The 18,680-nt window shown below is 48.8% G+C and overlaps 1 protein-coding gene across 7 annotated transcripts in view; it reads left to right on the top strand.

Annotated features, from left to right (window-relative positions):
* RILPL2 (Rab interacting lysosomal protein like 2) overlaps positions 1-18,680 on the top strand; it is a 37,654-nt gene that overhangs the window by 4,432 nt on the left and 14,542 nt on the right. For 2 of the 7 annotated variants that reach the window (XR_010122746.1, XM_054444783.2), the window contains exons 2-4: positions 2,240-2,293; positions 2,687-2,838; positions 9,723-9,836. Coding sequence is in view for 6 of the 7 variants with exons in the window: in XM_054444783.2 (XP_054300758.1) it covers positions 2,240-2,293; positions 2,687-2,838; positions 9,723-9,836 (320 nt within the window). In the remaining variant the exon portion in view is untranslated. Of the gene's footprint in view, positions 1-2,239; positions 2,294-2,686; positions 2,839-9,722; positions 9,837-16,880; positions 17,764-18,680 lie in introns of those variants that run through there. The other 5 variants (XM_054444784.2, XM_063647187.1, XM_054444786.2 and 2 more) reach the window with 5 other exon arrangements.

Here is an 18,680-nt window from a genome sequence, read left to right as displayed (position 1 = left end):
GGAGGAAGTCCCCATTATGAGCTGAGAACAGCGTGGTGTGCACAGGGGCTGGGTAGTTTCCCATATGGGGCAAAGTGGACAAGTTTCATCAGGCGGCAGATGAGATGGCATATTTTCTTCCCAAACCGCAGCCTTAAGAACAGGGATAGGGAAAATGCATGAATTAAGAAAATGAATGTTTAGTGCCACTAGACAGTTCACAAAAATATGCCTTGTTTTTTTTCTTTGTATGTTTTGAGACAGGGTCTCACTTTGTCACCCAGGCTGGCGTGCAGTGGTTTGAACACTGCTCACTGCAGCTTCAACCTCCCTGGGCTCAGGTGATCCTCCCACCTCAGCCTCCCTAGTAGCTGAGACTATAAGCGTGTGCTACTATGGCCACCTAATTTTTGTGTTTTTTCTAGAGATGAGGTTTCCCATGTTATCCAGGCTGGTCTCTAACTCCTGGGCTCAAATGATCCACCCGCCCTAGCCTCCCAGAGTTCTGGGATTACAGGCGTGAGCCACTATTCCTGACCTCTTTTTGGTTTTTTAAATTGTAGTAAAGCTGGGTGCGATGGCTCATGCCTGTAATCCCAGCGCTTTGGGAGGCCGAGATGGGCGCAGGTCACCTGAGGTCAGAGTTCGACACCAGCCTGGCCAACATGGTGAAACCCTGTTTCTACTAAAAATACAAAAAATTAGCTGGGCTTGGTGGCAGGCACCTGTAATCCCAGCTACTAGGGAGGCTGAGGCAGAAGAATTGCTTAAACCTGGGAGACAGAGGTTGCAGTGAGCTGAGATCATGCCACTGCACTCCAGCCTGGGCAACAGAGCAAGACTCTGTCCCAAAAGAAAAAAAATAAAATAAAATAAATTGTAGTAAAATACAGTAACATAAAATTTACCATCTTAAATATATTTTTTTTTTGAGATGGAGTTTCGCTCTGTCGCCCAGGCTGGAGTGCAGTGGCGGGACCTCAGCTCACTGCAAGCTCCGCCTCCCAGGTTCACACTGTTCTCCTGCCTCAGCCTCCCAAGTAGCTGGGACTACAGGCACCCGCCACCACGCCTGGCTAACTTTTTTGTATTTTTTTAGTAGAGACGGGGTTTCACTGTGTTAGCTAGGATGGTCTCTATCTCCTGACCTGGTGATCCGCCCGCCTCAGCCTCCCAAAGTGCTGGGATTACAGGCGTGAGCCACCGCGCCCGGCCCATCTTAACTATTTTTAAGTGTACAGTTCAGCTGCATGTCCATTCACACTGTTGTGCAGCCATCACCACCATCTGTCTCCAGAACTCTCTTCATCTTGCAGAACTGAAACTCTGACCTGTTAAGTAACAACTTCTCCTTCCCCTCCCCTGGCCCCCCAGTAACTACTCTTCTACTTTCTGTCCCTCTGAATCTACCTATTGTAGGTTGTTCATATCAGTGAAATCATATATTTGTCTTAAGTGCCTGGCTTATTTCACTCAGCATGATATCCTCAAGATTGATTCATGTTGTGGCACGTGTCAGAATTTCCTTGCCTTTGAAGGCCAAATAATATTCTGTTGGAGGCATATACCATACTTTGTTTATCTATTCATTTGTTCATGGACACTTGGGTCGCTGCTACTATCCCTTGGCTGCTGTGGTGAGAGGCTGAGGCGGGTGGATCACATGAAGCCAGGAGTTTAAGACCAGCCTGGACAACATGGCGAAACTGCATCTCTATGGAAAATACAAAATTAGCCAGGCGTAGGCTGGGTGCAGTGGCTCACGCCTGTAATCCCAGCACTTTGGGAGGCCAAGGTGGGCAGATCACGAGGTCAGGAGATCGAGACCATCCTGGCTAACATGGTGAAACCCTGTCTCTACTAAAAATACAAAACATTAGCCAGGCGTGGTGGCGGGGCACCTGTAGTCCCAGCTACTCGGGAGGCTGAGGCGGGAGAATGGTGTGAACCCGGGAGGCAGAGCTTACGGTGAGCCGAGATTGTGCCACTGCACTCCAGCCTAGGCAATAGGGTGAGACTCCGTCTCAAAAAAAAAAAAAAAAAAAATAGCTAGGCGTGGTGGCACACACTTGTAATTCCAGCTACTCAGGAGGCTGAGGCAGGAGAATCGTTTGAACCCAGGAGGCGGAGGTTGCAGTGAGACAAGATCATGCCACTGCACTCCAGCCTGAGTGACAGAGCAAGACTCCATCTCAAAAAAATAATAATAAAATAAATAAATAATGCTGCTATGAACATGGGTATGCAAATATCTCTTCAGGTCCTGCCTTCAGTGCTCCAGAAATACACAGAATTGGAATTGCTGGATCAAATGGTAATTCTATTTTTAATTTTTAAAAGAATGGCCACGCTGCAGAGCGCGGTGGCTCATGCCTGTAATCCCAGCACTTTGGGAGGCCGAGGCAGGCAGATCACCTGAGGTCGGGAGTTTGAGAACAGCTTAGTCAACAAGGCAAAACCCCATCTCTAATAAAAATACAAAAATTAGCCGGGCGTGATGGCGGGCACCTGTAATCCCAGCGACTCAGGCAGGAGAATCGCTTGAACCTGGGAGGCCGAAGTTGCAGGGAGCCAAGATTGTGCCAAGGCACTCCAGCCTGGGCAACAGAGACTCCTTCTAAAAATATATAATAATAATAATAATAATAACAACAATAATAATTTAATTATATAGAGTTGCTTGCAAAGGTTGCGTCTTTTCTTCCAGGTGAACCTGGGCCCAAACAAAATGGTGGTTGACCTGACAGATCCCAACCGACCCCGCTTCACTCTGCAGGAGCTAAGGGATGTGCTGCAGGAACGCAACAAACTCAAGTCACAGCTCCTGGTGGTGCAGGAAGAGCTGCAGTGCTACAAGAGGTGGGCTCTACTGCCTGGAGGGTCCTGCACCCAGACCTGGCCCAGAATTTCTTGCTAGGTTACGTATTTGTTTTTGTTTTGTTTTGTTTTTGTTTTTTTGAGACAGAGTCTCACTCTGTTGCCCAGGCTGGAGTGCAGTGGCGCGATCTTGTCTCACTGCAACCTCCGCCTCCTGGGTTCACGCCATTCTCTTGCCTCAGCCTCCCAAGTAGCTGGGACTACAGGCACCCGCCACCGTGCCTGGGTAATTTTTTGTAGTTTTAGTAGAGATGGGATTTCACCATGTTAGCCAGGATGGTCTCGATCTCCTGACCTCGTGATCTGCCCACCTCGGCCTCCCAAAGTGCTGGGATTACAGGTGTGAGCCACCGTGCCTGGCTTTTCTTTTCTTTTCTTTTTTTTTTTTTTTTTGAGGGTCTCACTCTGTCACCCAGGCTGGAGTGCAGTGGTGCGATCTCGGCTCACTGCAACCTCCGTCTCCTGGGTTCAAGCGATTCTCCCACCTCAGCCACCCAAGTAGCTGAGATCACAGGTGCATGCCACCATGCCCAGCTAGTTTTCTTATTTTTTGTAGAGACAGGGTCTCGCCATGTTGCCCAGGCTAGTGTCAAACTCTTGGGCTGAAGTGATCCACCTGCCTCAGCCTCCCCAAAGTGCTGGGATTACAGGTGTGAGCCACCGCACCTGGCCATTGGAAAGTTTTGATCAAGAGAATGACAAGAGGCCAGTCTCCATTAAAAATACAAAACTTAGCTGGGCATGATGGCTCACGCCTATAGTCCCAGCTACTCAGGAGGCTGAGGCAGGAGAATCACTTGAACCTGGGAGGCAGAAGTTGCAATGAGCCGAGATTGCGCCTCTGCACTCCAGCCTAGGCGACAGAGCAAGACTCTGTCTCAAACAAAACAAAACAAAACAAAACAAAACAAAACAAAAACAGCTGGGCATGGTGGCACGCCTGTAATCCCAGCACTTTGGGAGGCCGAGGCGGGCAGATCACGAGGTCAGGAGTTCGAGACCAGCCTGGCCAACATGGTAGAACCCCATCTCTACTAAAAAAATACAAAAATTAGCCAGGTGTGGTGGCAGGTGCCTGTAATCCCAGCTACTTCGGAGGCTGAGGCAGGAGAATCACTTGAAACCAGAAGGCGGAGGTTGCAGTGAGCCAAGATCGTGCCACTGCACTCCAGCCTGGGCGAAAGAGCAAAACTCTTTCTCAAAAACAAAACAAAACAAAAACAAAAACAAAAAGGCCTGGTGCAGTGTTACATCCCAGCACTTAGGGAGCCTGAAGCGGGAGGATCACTTGAGCCCAGGGATTCGAGGCCAGCCTGGGCAACATAGCAAGACCCTGTCTCTAAAAAGAAATTTAAAAAAAATAAGGAAAGTTAAAAAAGACTGCAGTGGTACCATATACAGAATAGATTGTAGGACAAGCAAGAGAGGCTATAAAAAAGCCGTTGCCATAATCACGTTGGGACTCGTAGCTATTTCCATTTGTGCTATTTCCCAAAATGTTTTCCTTTACTTAGGTATTTTTTGAAAAGGGAGCTCTGTAGTCAAGTAATTCTGGGAAACACTGAGTTAAACGAAGTATGTTTTCTTATAGGTAGAGGAAGGAAAAACCAGGGGAATAAAAATGTCGTGTTGGCTAGTATTTATTGATACTCACCATGTGCCAGGCACTCTGCTAAATGTATCCCAAGCATCATTTCAATTAGTGCTCACAGCAAGACTGTGAGTAGAGGTAATGTTATCACTATGGTGAGCTGAGGACCAGAGAGGTGGGCACCTGCTTAAGAGGTAGTGGCAACAGTGGTGATGTGACCTCAGACAATGTGACATCAGAGCCTGTGCTTTTAATTAGCACGCCGCATTTAGATCATGAAAGCTTGGAATTAAGGACATACCCTGATCGAAAATGAAACAAAGCCCAAGTGATATGATTCTTTAAATTCCTTAAACGTAGCATCTTTAAGAGAGCAGCAATACAGCAGAAGCGTTGTAAGAAGCCACATTTATTGTCTCCCTTTTGCTGAGGCTGGAACCGTGCTCATGGAAAGACCTTTGTCTCATTTAATAAGTAATTCAGGGCCGGGCGCGGTGGCTCACACCTGTAATCCCAGCACTTTGGGAGGCCGAGGCGGGTGGATCACGAGGTCAGGAGATCGAGACCAGCCTAGCTAACATGGTGAAACCCCATCTCTACTAAAAATACAAAAAATTAGCCGGGCGTGGTGGCGGGCGCCTGTAGTCCCAGCTACTTGGGAGGCTGAGGCAGGAGAATGGCGTGAACCCGGGAGGTGGAGCTTTCAGTGAGCCGAGATCGTACCACTGCACTCCAGCCTAGGCGGAAGAGCGAGACTCTGTCTCAAAAAAAAAAAATAATAATAAGTAGTTCAGGCACAGGTAGTTAAAAAGAGAAACTGCCAGGCTGCTGGTGTCGTGAGCAGCTTGTTAGTGGGCAAAACCACACACTTTCTTTCTAGTTTTGAATTCTCAGAGAACAAGAGACGCACACTTTCCATCTGGCTCAGGCCAAGAGAGGCAGGATTCTGCTTCGTCTCTAGTGTTATATATTGTGGGGAAGCTGAGATGTTCTCATAGCAACTGCATCCATTTGAAGGTCCAAACTCACACAGATAATTTACTGGTAATAAATTGATTACAGCCGGGTGTGGTGGCTCACACCTGTAATCCCAGCACTTTGGGAGGGCGAGGCAGGCAGATTGCCTGAGGTCAGGAGTTTGAGATCAGCTTGGGCAACATGGTGAAACTCCGTCTCTATTAAAAATATAAAAATTATTAGCCAGGCGTGGTGACGCATGCCTGTAGTCCCAGCTGTTTGGGAGGCTGAGGCAGGAGACTTGCTTGTACCCAGGGGGTACAGGTTGCAGTGAGCCGAGATGTGTCACTGCACTCCAGCCTGGGCGACACAGCGAGACTCTATCTCAAAAAGAAAAAAAATCAGAATTCCAGGGAAATATGGTAGGTTGCTTCCAAAGAGAGCCACAGCAGTATTTCCCACCCTGCATACCTTTTGCAATGAGACTTTGCCACTCCTTTCATCAAGACGTGGATTCTGCTTTCCCTCTCTTTGCATGTAGGCTGGCTCTGTGACTTGCTTTGACTGCGAGAACAGGGTGGAAGTGACGCTGTTAGGCCTCCGGGGTTAAGGTGGGAAGAGGCCTTGCTTCTGTTTCTGTGCTCTTAGAATGCTGCCTTGAGACCACCATTCTGTGAGGAAGCTCAAGGTGGAGCCCCATGGAGAGGTCATGTGAAGGAGAACCAGGGCACACCTGCTGACAGCCCCAGCTGTGCACAGCCCTCGGCCAGTGCCCCACTGAACACAGCCAAGTGAGAAGCTCAGGCTAGCAGGTGGACCACAGAGCCAACCATAAGAAGCCAGGCACAGCAGTGTGCACCTGTAGTCTCAGTGCCTGTAGTCTCAGCTACTTGGGAGGCTGAGGCAGGAGGATCCCATGAGACCAGGAATTTGAGGCTTCAGTGGGCAGTGATTGCACCCGTGAATAGCAACTGCACTCCAGCCTGGGCAACACAGTGACACCTGATCTTAAAAAAAAAAAAAAAAAAAAGCCAATTATAACAAAGAGTTGGCCGGGCGCGGTGGCTCACGCCTGTAATCCCAGCACTTCGGGAGGCCGAGGTGGGCAGATCATGAGGTCAGAAGATCGAGACCATCCCGGCTAACACAGTGAAACCCCGTCTCTACTAAAAATACAAAAAAATTTAGCCGGGCGAGGAGGCGGGCACCTGTAGTCCCAGCTATTCGGGAGGCTGAGGCAGGAGAATGGCGTGAACCTGCGGGGCGGAGCCTGCAGTGAGCCGAGATCGCGCCACTGCACTCCAGCCTGGGTGACAGCGAGACTCCGTCTCAAAAAAAAAAAAAAGAAAGAGTCATCATTGGAGATTATGTCACCATTGTTTTTAGTCACCAAGTTTAATTTATATAATAATAGATCATGGAAAAATGGAAATTTTAGATGATGCTTCTTGTTAAATCATTATTATAATAAGTATCTATAATAAAATATCAGCTGGGCAGGTGGCTCACACCTGTAATCCCAACACTTTGGGAGGCCAAAGAGGGTGGATCACCTGAGGTCAAGGAGTTCAATCAACGCCAGCCTGGCCAACATGGCAAAACTCCGTCAATACTAAAAATACAAAAATTAGCCGGGTGTGGTGGTACACACCTGTAATCCCAGCTACTCAAAAGGCTGAGGCACAAGAATCACTTGAACCCGGGAGGCGGAGGTTGCCATGAGCAGAGATTTTGCCACTGCACTCCAGCCTGAGCGATAGAGTGAGACTCTGTCTCAAAAATAAAATAAAATTAGAATATAAATAATACAATATTTTATAATTACAAAAATTTAGGCCGGGTGTGGTGGCTCATGCCTGTAATCCCAACACTTTGGGAGTTTGGGACAGGAGGGACACTTGAGCCCAGGAGTTCAAGATGATGATCCTGGGCAATGGATCAAGACCCTGTCTCAAAAAAATTTTTTTTAATTATTGATAACAATATTAAGTAATGGCTGAGCACAGTGGCTCACGCCTGTAATCCCAGCACTTTGGGAGGCCGAGGCAGGCGGATTGCCTGAGGTCAGGAGTTCGAGACCAGTCTGGCCAACATGGTGAAATCTCATCTCTACTAAATATACAAAAAACTTAGCCAGGCATGGTGGCTTGCACCTGTAATCCCAGCTACTCGGGAGGCTGAGGCAGGAGAATCGCTTGAACCTGGGAGACGGAGGTTGCAGCGAGTCGAGATTGCGCCACTGCACTCCAGCCTGGGCAACAATAGCAAAACTCCATCTCAAAAAAAATAAAAATAAGGCCGGGCGCGGTGGCTCATGCCTGTACAGCACTTTGGGAGGCAGAGGCAGGCGGATCACGAGGTTGGGAGATCGACACCGTCCTGGCTAACACAGTGAAATCCTGTCTCTACTAAAAATACAAAAAATTAGCCGGGCGTGGTGGCGGACGCCTGTAGTCCCAGCTACTCGAGAGGCGGAGGCAGGAGAATGGTGTGAACCCGGGAGGCGGAGCTTGCAGTGAGCCAAGATAGCGCCACCACTCCAGCCTGGGTGACAGAGCTAGACTCTGTCTGAAAAAAATAAATAAATGAAAATTTTAAAAAATAAATAAAAATAAAAAAATTAAAACACACAATTCAGTCCACAGCAAGGGGACAACACCATGGGGGTAAATTTACTAGTGGGCACTGCAACAAAACGCTTAAGTGGATGTAATGAGTTGTACTGTGCCATAATTGAAATGTTTCATTTTGGTCAGTCTTCTTATGGTTGCAAGTGACAGAAGTCCAATTTAAACTAGCTTAAACACAAAAGGAAATTTTTTGGTAACATAATTGGGAAGGGGCTGGTGTGGTGGCTCATGCCTGTAATCCCAAAACTTTGGGAGGCCAAGGTGGGTGGATCACCTGAGATTGGGAGTTCGAGACCAGCCTGACCAACATGGATAAACCCCGTCTCTACTAAAAATACAAAATTAGCCAGGCATGGTGGTGCACACCTGTAATCCCAGCTACTTGGGAGGCTGAGGCAGGAGAATCATTGGAACCCGGGAGGCAGAGGTTACGGTGAGCCGAGATCGTGCCACTGCACTCCAGTCTGGGCGACAGAGCAAGACTCTGTCTCAAAAAAAAAAAAAAAAAACTAACTCTTATCAACATCTGACTTACAATTTATACTTTTATTTTACTTATTTCTTTATTGACTGTTTCCTTCTCCCACTGGAATATAAATTATGTGAGAGAATATATTTTGTCTGTTTTGTTCAGAGACAAAACAGTTCAGAGACAAAATATTTATTAACCACAGTAGGTAGCTTAATAAATATTTGTTGAATGTTAAGCACTATGTATCATCTTAGATAATCACTCAATCCTTTGAGGTAGGTACCATTATTAGACTCATTTTATAGGTTAGGAAACCAAGGCTTAAGTTAGATAATTTATACACAATCATATTCCTAGAAAACTGAGAAGCTTGAAGCAGTAGCCAATGCAATTAGGTAAGAGAAAGAAACAAGAGGGCCGGGCACGGTGGCTCACGCCTGTAATCCCAGCACTTTGGGAGGCTGAGGTGGGCAGATCACGGGGTCAGGAGATTGAGACCATCCTGGCTAACACAGTGAAACCCCGTCTCTACTAAAAATACAAAAAATTAGCTGGGCATGGTGGCGGGCACCTGTAGTCCTAGCTACTCGGGAGGCTGAGGCAGGAGAATGGTGGGAACCTGGGAGGCGGAGCTTGCAGTGAGCCGAGATCGTGCCACTGCACTCCAGCCTGGGCAAGAGAGCGAGAATCCGTCTCAAAAAAAAAAAAAGAAACAAGAGGCATCACATTGGAAAGGTAGAGGGAAGATTCTAATTTTAAACAGAATTTCTCTGACTCTAGTGCTTTCAACCGTAATATTACCATAATCATCATCATCATCATCATTAAGACCCTTTATTTTCAGAGCTGCACAGATAAGAGGTCTGTAATAAAAGCCAGGCTCAGTGGTTCATGCCTGTAATCCCAGCACTTTGGAAGTCTGAGGCAGATGGATCACTTGAGGTCAAGAGTTTGAGACCAGCCTGGGCAACATGGTGAAGCCCATCTCTACTAAAAATACAAAAATTAGCCAAGCATGGTGGCAGGCGCCTGTAGTCCTAGCTATCCAGGAGGCTGAGGCAGGAGAATTGCTTGAACCCGGGAGGCAGAGGTTGCAGTGAGCTGAGGTGGCACCACTGCACTGTAGCCTGGGCAACAGAGAAAGACTCCAACTCAAAAAAAAAAAAAAAAAGGTCTGTAATAAAATAATCCATTTATTTTTTGCCCCATTTCCCAGTGGCCTGATTCCACCAAGAGAAGGCCCAGGAGGAAGAAGAGAAAAAGATGCTGTGGTTACTAGGGCCAACAATGCTGGCAGGAACAAGGAGGAGAAGACAATCATAAAAAAGCTGTAAGTGTCACCTTGCTGCCCCCCGGTCCCACCAAATAATAACTCAAGGAAGTAGTCGGGGGCAAGCAGAGGCTGGCCAGCTGCCCAGGGCAGGGAGGCCCTCTACTCTTCCGGTTTTGGTGCTGCAGCTCGTGGGAAAACTCAATGCCAGTGTATTATAATGATATCTGCCAGGCAGTAGCCTAGGCACTTGGCATATATTAATTCATCGAATCGTCACAGTGACCCTACAAGGTAGATACTATTTTACAGATGGAGAAATAGCTACTGAGAGGTAAGGTAATTTGCCCAAGGTCGCACAGAGGGTAAATAGTGAAGTCAGGAACCCAAGGAAGTCTGGCTTCTACACTCCACTGCCTCCCTGTGATGTTTGACCAGGCTGGATGCAATGGCTCACACCTGTAATCTCAACAGAGATTACAGGACGCTGAGGCAAGAGGATCGTTTGAAGCCAGGAGTTTGAGACTAGCCTGGGCAACAAAGTGAGACCCCATGTCAACGAAAAAGCATCATTTTTGTTTGTTTGTTTTTTATTTTGAGACAAAGCCTCACTCTGTCGCCTAGGCTGGAGTGCAGTGGTGCAATCTCGGATCACTGCAACCTCTGCCTCCCAGGTTCAAGCAGTTCTCCTGCCTCAGTCTACCGAGTAGCTGGGATTACAGGCATGCGCCACCATGTCTGGCTAATTTTTGTATTTTTAGTGGAGATGGGGTTTCACCATGTTGGTCAGGCTGGTCTTTAACTCCTCGTGACCAACCTGCCTCAGCCTCCCAAATTGCTGAGATTACAGGCATGAGCCACTGTGCCTGGTCAATTTTTTTTTTTTAGTTAGCTGCTATCATTTGTCGGTCTTTTGGCTGAGATCCAGTGAAATTAGCTGGGCATGGTGGCCTGCACCTGTGGTCCCAGCTACTCAGGAGGATGAGACTGGAGGATTACTTAAGCCCAGGAGTTTGAGGCTGCAGTAAGCTATTATCACTATTATCACGCCACTGCACTCCAGCCTGGGTAGCAGAGCGTGACCCTATCTCAAAAAAAAAAAAAAAAAAAAAAAAAAGAGAGAGAGAGAGAAAGAGAGAAAGAAAGAAAGAAAGAAAGAAAACAAAAATGATAATAACGATGACCGGGCACAGTGGCTCACTCCTGTAATCCCAGCACTTTGGGAGGCTGAGGCGGGCAGATCACCTGAGGTCAGGAGTTCAAGACCAGCCTGGCCAACATGGCAAAACCTCGTCTCTACTAAAAATCCAAAAATTAGCCAGGCGTGATGGCAGATGCCTGTAATCCCAGCTATTCGGGAGGCTGAGGCAGGAGAATCGCTTGAGCCCGGGAGGTGGAGGTTGCAGTGAGCCGAGATTATGCCTAGGAGTTTGAGGCTGCAGTAAGCTATTATCACTATTATCACGCCACTGCACTCTAGCCTGGGCAACAGAGCGAGACTCAAAAAAAAAAAAAAGGAATAACCCAGGCCTTCTTTCTCAGAGACAGGACCTTGAGGAGCTTGGAAGGGAGCAGGGGCAGAGGGCAAGGGGCAGGAGCACAGGGGAGAACGCCTCTGGCCCAGCAGCAGCAGCAGCAGCTCAGGAAAGAACCAAAGGAAGAGGCAGTCAGGCATGTAGCTTCCAGAAAGCAAAGTCATGGTTCTTCCTCTGGGGGCAGTGGTTCATGTGAGCTAAGTATGGTGGGCAGGGAAATAGCAGTTTTCTTCCCAATATTACTCAGAGGCTGTTGGGTTTAATTTGATGAGATGAAGTAGGACTGGGGAAAGGAAAAGATAATTCCCCATACCTTAAGATTCACCATAGCTAAGCCAGGCACAGTGGCTTACACCTGTAATCCCAGCACTTCGGGAGGCCGAGGTGGGTGGATCATTTGAGGTCATGAGTTCGAGACCAGCCTGGCCAACATGGTGAAACCCTGGCTCTACTAAAAAATACAAAAATTAGCTGGGTGGTAGTGGCGTTCGCCTTAATCCCAGCTACTCAGGAGGCTGAAGCAGGAGAATCACTTGAGCTTGGGAGGTGGAGGTTGAGGTGAGCCGAGATGGCGCCACTGCACTCCAGTCTGAGTGACAGAGTGAGACCCTGTCTCAAAAAAAAAAAAAAAAAAAGATGCACCGTAGCTCCCACTTAGTGAGCATTTGCCATGTGCCAGACACTGAACTGAGTAAACATCTACTCAGGAGATCTGTTTTACAGATGGGCAAACTGAGAGTCAGAGTGGATCAATGACCTGCAAAGGTTACACAGCGGGTCAGTGGCGGTGGAACTCAGACCTGAAGCCGCATCTATTTACCTCCTAAGTGCATTCACCCTTAATCTTGGGCTACATGGAATCTACGGCAGGGAAAACACCTTTCCAAAATGTTTCCTGCTGCACATGGTGATGCCCAGGAAATGGAATCAAGAGTCAAACTCGGCCGGGAGCAGTGGCTCACGCCTGTAAACCCAGCACTTCGGGAGGCTGAAGTGGGAGGATCACCTGAGGTCAGGGGTTCGAGACCAGCCTAGCCAACATGGTGAAGCCTCGTCTCTGCTAAAAATACAAAAATCAGCCGGGCGTGGTGGCGGGTGCCTGTAATCCCAGCTACTCCGGAGGCTGAGGCAGGAGAATCGCCTGAGCCCAGGAGGCAGAGGTTGCAGTGAACTGAGATTGCACCACTGCACTCCAGCCTGGGCGACAAAACGAGACTCTGTCTCAAAAAAAATAAAAATAGGCCGGGCACAGTGGCTTACGCCTGTAATCCCAAGACTTTGGGAGGCCGAGGTGGGCGGATCACCAAGCCAAAAGATCAAGACCATCCTGGCCAACATGGTGAAACCCCGTCTCTGCCGGGCGCAGTGGCTCAGGCCTGTAATCCCAGCACTTTGGGAGGCTGAGGCAGGAGGATCATGAGGTCAGGAGATCGAGACCATCCTGGCTAACATGGTGAAACCGCGTTTCTACTAAAAATACAAAAAAATTAGCCGGGCATGGTGGCAGGCTCCTGTAATCCCAGCTACTCAGGAGGCTGAGGCAGGAGAATGGCATGAACCCCGGAGGCGGATGTTGCAGTGAGCCAAGATCACACCACTGTACTCCAAACTGGGCAACAGAGGAAGACTCTGTCTCAAAAAAAAAAAAAAGAAACCCCGTCTCTACTAAAAATACAAAAATTAGCTGGGTGTGGTGGCATGTACCTATAGTCCCAGCTATTTGGGAGGCTGAGGCAGGAGAATCGCTTTAACCTGGGAAGCAGAGGTTGCAGTGAGCCAAGATCGCACCACTGCACTCCAGCCTGGGCGACAGAGCGAGACTCCGTCTGAAAAAAATAAATAGATAAAAATAAAAATTAAATAAATAAATAAAAATACAAAATTAGCCATGGCCTCTGTAATTTCAGCTACTTGGGAGGCTGAAGTAGAATAATCACTTGAACCTGGGAGGAGGATGTTGCAGTGAGCTGAGATCACACCCCTGCACTCCAGCCTGGGCAATAGAGCAAGACTCCATCTCAAAAAAAAAAAGAAAAAAGGGAGTCAATATCCTCTTGATAACCAGAATAGAACTGGAGCAACAGGCAGTTTCAGCCTGGCTGTGGGAAATGCCCAAGGACCTCTCCCTGTCCCACGTTGAATGAGCCGTGTCCCAGCATTGGAACATGCTATGCGCTTTCCTCTGAATACTTCCCTCATGTCTGTGCACCAGAGTTGATCCCATAGTTCTTCAGATGCTGCCTCTTATACCAAGAATGAGGTGCTTGTGTAAAATTCAGATTCTCAGAAATCAAGTCAGTAGGCTGGGCGCAGTTGCTCACGCCTGTAATCCCAGCACTTTGGGAGGCCAAGGCGGGCAGATCACAAGATCAGGATATGGAGACCATCCTGGCTAACACGGTGAAACCCCATCTCCACTAAAAATACAAAAAATGAGCCAGGTGTGGTAGTGGGCGCCTGTATTCCCAGCTACTCGGGAGGCTGAGGCAGGAGAATGGCGTGAACCCAGCAGGCAGAGCTTGCAGTGAGCCGAGATCGCGCCACTGCACTCCAGCCTGGGTGACAGAGCGAGACTCCGTCTCAAAAAAAAAAAAAAAAGCCAGGCGCAGTGGGTCACACCTATAATCTCAGCACTTTTGGAGGCTGAGGCGGGCAGATCACAAGGTCAGAAGATTGAGACCATCCTGGCCAACATGGTGAAACCCCATGCCTGTAGTCCCAGCTACTCAAGAGGCTGAGGCAGGAGAATTGCTTGAACCCAGGAGTCGGAGGCTGTAGTGAGCCGAGATTGCGCCACTGCACTCCAGCCTAGCAACAGAACAAGACTCTGTCTCAAAAAAAAACAAAAAGAAAGAAAAAGGAAAAGAAATCAAGTCAGTGGTTCTTGGATGAAGCTCAGAAATCTGGATTTTTTTCACAAGTTCCTTGGGCAATTCTGATTTGGGGAACCCTTGGACCACACTGATATGTGCCCTCTTAGTTGCCAGGTGTCAGGACAGTAGGCTGCAGCTTTCCTGTACTCCATTCATTCAACAAATATTTACTGAGGGTCTACCATGTGCCAGGCACTGTTGTAGGTGCTGAAGATACAGCAGTGAACAGACCCTAAAGTCTCTGGCTCATGGAGCTCACATTCTAGTAGAGGGAGTCAGAGAGTGAACAGGAGGAGGTGACATTCAAACTGATCACTGAAGTACAATAAAGACCGGAAGGAAGAGCATTCCAGGACAGGCGCAGTGGCTCATGCCTGTAATCCCAGCACTTTGGGAGGCCGAGGCCAGAGGATCGCTCGAGCCCAAGAGTTTGAGACTAGCCTGGGCAACATAGAGAACTTTTTTGTAGAGACCTCATCTCTACAAAAAAGAATAAAAATAGCTGGGTACGTGCCTGTAGTTCCAGCTACTTGGGAGGATCTCTTGAGCCCAAGAGGTCCAGGCTACAGTAAGCCATGGTCACACCACTACACTCCGGCCTGGATGACAGAGCAAGATCCCGTCTCCCACCAAAACAAAAGAGCATTCCTGGTAGACAGAACAGTAAGTGTAAGAGCTTCAGGCTACAGAAATTCCCAGAACAGGCCAGGCGCAGTGGCTCTTGCCTATAATCCCAGCACTTTGGGAGGCCAAGGCGGGCAGATCACCTGAGGTCCGGAGTTCGAGACCCGCCTGGCCAACATGGAGAAACCCTATCTCTACTAAAAATACAAAATTAGCTGGGCATGGTGGCGCATGCCTGCAATCCCAGCTACTCAGGAGGCTGAGGCAGGAGAATTGCTTGAACCCCGGTAGGCGGAGGTTGCCGTGAGCCGAGATCATGCCATTGCACTTGAGCCTGGGCAACCAGAGTGAAACTCTGTCTCAAAAAAAAAAAAAGAAAGAAAGAAATTTTCAGAACAGAAGACCATGGTGACTGGAACAGGGAAGAGAATGGAGGCGGGATTGGAGAGGTGGGAGGGGCTGGGTCACCCAGGGCCACGTGGATTCCGGTGCTGACTGTGGGTTTTATTCTAGGTACATTGGGAAGAGACATTGGATGGTTTTAAGCTGGAGAGTAACATGACTGTATTTACATACAAAAAGCTCACTCTGGTTGCCTTGTGGAGAAGGATTGGGAGACAGGGTCAAAGTAAGGCCAATGGGGGTGTTTCTTTTTCCCTTTTTTTTTTTTTTTTTTTTTTTTTGAGATGGGGTCTCACTTTGTCACCCAGGCTGGTGTCTGGTAGCTTGATCTCAGCTCACTGCAACCTCCGCCTCCCAGGTTCAAGCGATCCTACCACCTCAGCCTCCCGAGTAGCTGAGACCATAGGTGTTCACCACCACGCCCAGCTAATTTTTGTATTTTTGGTAAAGATGGGGTTTCTCCACATTTCTCAGGCTGGTCTGGAACTCCTGAGCTCAAGCGATCTGCTCGCTTCAGCCTCCCAATGTGCTAGGATTACGGGCGTAAGCCACTGCACCCAGCCTAATGGAAGTGTTTCTTCCACAAGGGTCTTCTGAGGTAAGATAATGAAAGAGCACCTCCACCCAGGTGTCCGAAGTGAAGGTGTTCATTTAGGACTTCCATTGGCTATCTTGTTGCAAATCAGGCTTCCAGAAGGCATAAGCTACTCATTTCTTTCAGCGTCCTTCTACGGGAGCTTAGGACACCTAATTGGAGTTTGAGCCTAATAGAGCAAAAGTGAAATGTGTGTTCTGTGCATGAGCTAGCCTGAGGACATGTGGCTAGTGGCTAATGAGCGTGGGCCACCCTTTCAGGGTCAGATAAACTTAATGAGCTACTAGAATGAATGAGTGAATGAATGAATGAATGAATTTTTTTTTGCTTTTGTTTTTGTTTTTGGGACGGAGTCTCACTCTGTCGCCCAGGCTGGAGTGCAGTGGCGCAATCTCGGCTCACTGCAAGCTCCGCCTTCCGGGTTCGCGCCATTCTCATGCCTCAGTCTCCCGAGGCAGCTGGGACTACAGGTGCCCGCCACCACACTCGGCTAATTTTTTGTATTTTTAGTAGAGACGGGGTTTCACCGTGTGAGCCAGGATGGTCTCGATCTCCTAACCTCATGATCCGCCTGCCTCCGCCTCCCAAAGTGCTGGGATTACAGGCGTGAGCCACCGCACCCGGGTTTTTTGTGTTTTTTTTTTTTGCTTTTTCGTTTTTTTTTTTTTTTTGAGATAGGGTCTTGCTCTGTCACCCAGGCTGGAGTGCAGTGGTGCAATCTCGGCTCACTGCAACCTCTGCCTCCCAGGTTCAAGCGATTCTCCTGCCTCAGCTTCCTGAGTAGCTGGGATTACAGGTGTGTGCCACCACGCCTGGTTAATTTTTTTTTTTTTTTTTAGAGATGGGGTCTCACTATGCTGCCCAGGCATGTCTCAGACTCCTGGGATCAAGCGATCCTCATCCTCTTGCCTCAGCTTCCCAAAATCATAGGATTACAGGCGTGAGCCACAATGCCTGGCCTGGACATATTTTTGAGTCAACAGCTGCAAGAGCTACTTAGAAATTTTATGGGGGTTTCTGCACCCCTTGCTTTGTTCCTTCTGCTTACCCTGACCCCTCTCTGTCTCCACACCAGGTTCTTTTTTCGATCGGGGAAACAGACCTAGATCCAAGGCCACAACTAAGGCTATGGCTCTGAGTCTAGAAGACAACCTTCCAAGATGCCTGGCAAAACCACCTCCCTGTGCCACACAGACATACTGGGCCTGTGTATTTATTTCCCCTTCAAAGCAGACTGAGGAGGGAGGAGACGAGGTTCTCTTGGCATCATTTTCTCCCTGGCTGCAGAACTAGACACCCTTGAAGATTTGGCCTGGGCCAGTGAGGCTGAAATCAAGAAAAACAGAAGGGATGTGCAGGGTGGGGGGGTCCACTTCCTGCTCCCACATCAACCCCCAGGGCCTCCAGCATGCAGACACATGTCCTACTCATCTGCTCCCACGGATGACCCTGGTTTTCAATGGTTAGCAGAAGGGAGAAAAGAAAGCAGGAAAATGTGCTATTGAGATTCCAGTGGTGACTTCACTGATATTTAGTGAATATTTGATTTAGCCAACATGCCTTTCTTTATGTGATTTTATATTAAAGTAAAATGATTTTTATACTTTCCATAGCTTATCTAGAGTGGTCTCTTAGTTACGATGGTATACACGGTGTATGTATGTATATGTCACATATCTACATTTCATTGTATAATGAATCAATTGCATTCATTCAGTTTAAGCGATGCACCATTATTTGGTGTCACTATGAAGGGAAAGATTGCTGCAAACTAAAATGTTAAGAAGCTATCGATTTTAGGACTCATCCTGATTTCAGAGGTCTTAAGATGTGAACAAAATGCATTTAGGAATCAATGAAACAGAGAGCAAGTGTCTGCACTTTGCAAAGGAACTAATGAGGCTGCCGCAACCATTCCGTGAGCCTGTCTTCTTAGTAAATAACAGTGGTTTACTCAATGTGTTTCGCCTGCTCTGTGGATTATCTCATTTGTTCCTCATAACCTGGGGAGATGGGGACCGGTACTAGTGCACCAGTTTATAGATTTTTTTTTTTTTTCTGAGATGGAGTCTCTCGCTCTGTCGCCCAGTCTGGGGTGCAGTGGCGCGATCTCGGCTCACTACAAGCTCTGCCTCTTACGTTCACGCGATTCTCTTGCCTCAGCCTCCTGAGTAGCTGGGACTACAGGCACCTGCCACCACACTCGTCTAATTTTTTTGTATTTTTAGTAGAGACAGGGTTTCACCGTGTTAGCCAGGATGGTCTCGATCTCCTGACCTTGTGATCCACCCGCCTCGGCCTCCCAAAGAGCTGGTGAGAGGTGACAGTGTGCTGGCAGTCCTCACAGCCCTCGCTCGCTCTCCGCGCCTCCTCTGCCTGGGCTCCCACTTTGGCGGCACTTGAGGAGCCCTTCAGCCCACCGCTGCACTGTGGGAGCCCCTTCCTGGGCTGGCCAAGGCCGGAGCCCGCTCCCTCAGCTTGCAGGGAGGTGTGGAGGGAGGCGCGCGAGCGGGAACCGGGGCTGCGCGCGGCGCTTGCGGGCCAGCTGGAGTTCCGGGTGGGCGTGGGCTTGGCGGGCCCCGCACTCGGAGCAGCCGGCCGGCCCTGCCGGCCCCGGGCAATGAGGGGCTTAGCGCCCGGGCCAGCGGCTGCGGAGGGTGTACTGGGTCCTCTAGCAGTGCTAGCCAACCGGCGCTGTGCTCAATTTCTCGCCGGGCCTTAGCTGCCTTCCCGTGGGGCAGGGCTCAGGACCTGCAGCCCTCCATGTCTAAGCCTCCCACCCCCTCCGTGGGCTCCTGTGCGGCCAGAGCCTCCTCCACGAGCGCCACCCCCCACTCCATGGCGCCCAGTCCCATCGACCACCCAAGGGCTGAGG

Source organism: Pongo pygmaeus, chromosome 10 (assembly GCF_028885625.2).
Source record: "Pongo pygmaeus isolate AG05252 chromosome 10, NHGRI_mPonPyg2-v2.0_pri, whole genome shotgun sequence".
In the NCBI taxonomy this organism is placed as follows: Eukaryota; Metazoa; Chordata; class Mammalia; order Primates; family Hominidae; genus Pongo; species Pongo pygmaeus.
Note: the sequence above shows the minus strand (reverse complement) of the source record. Positions and strands in the feature narration are given on the sequence as shown.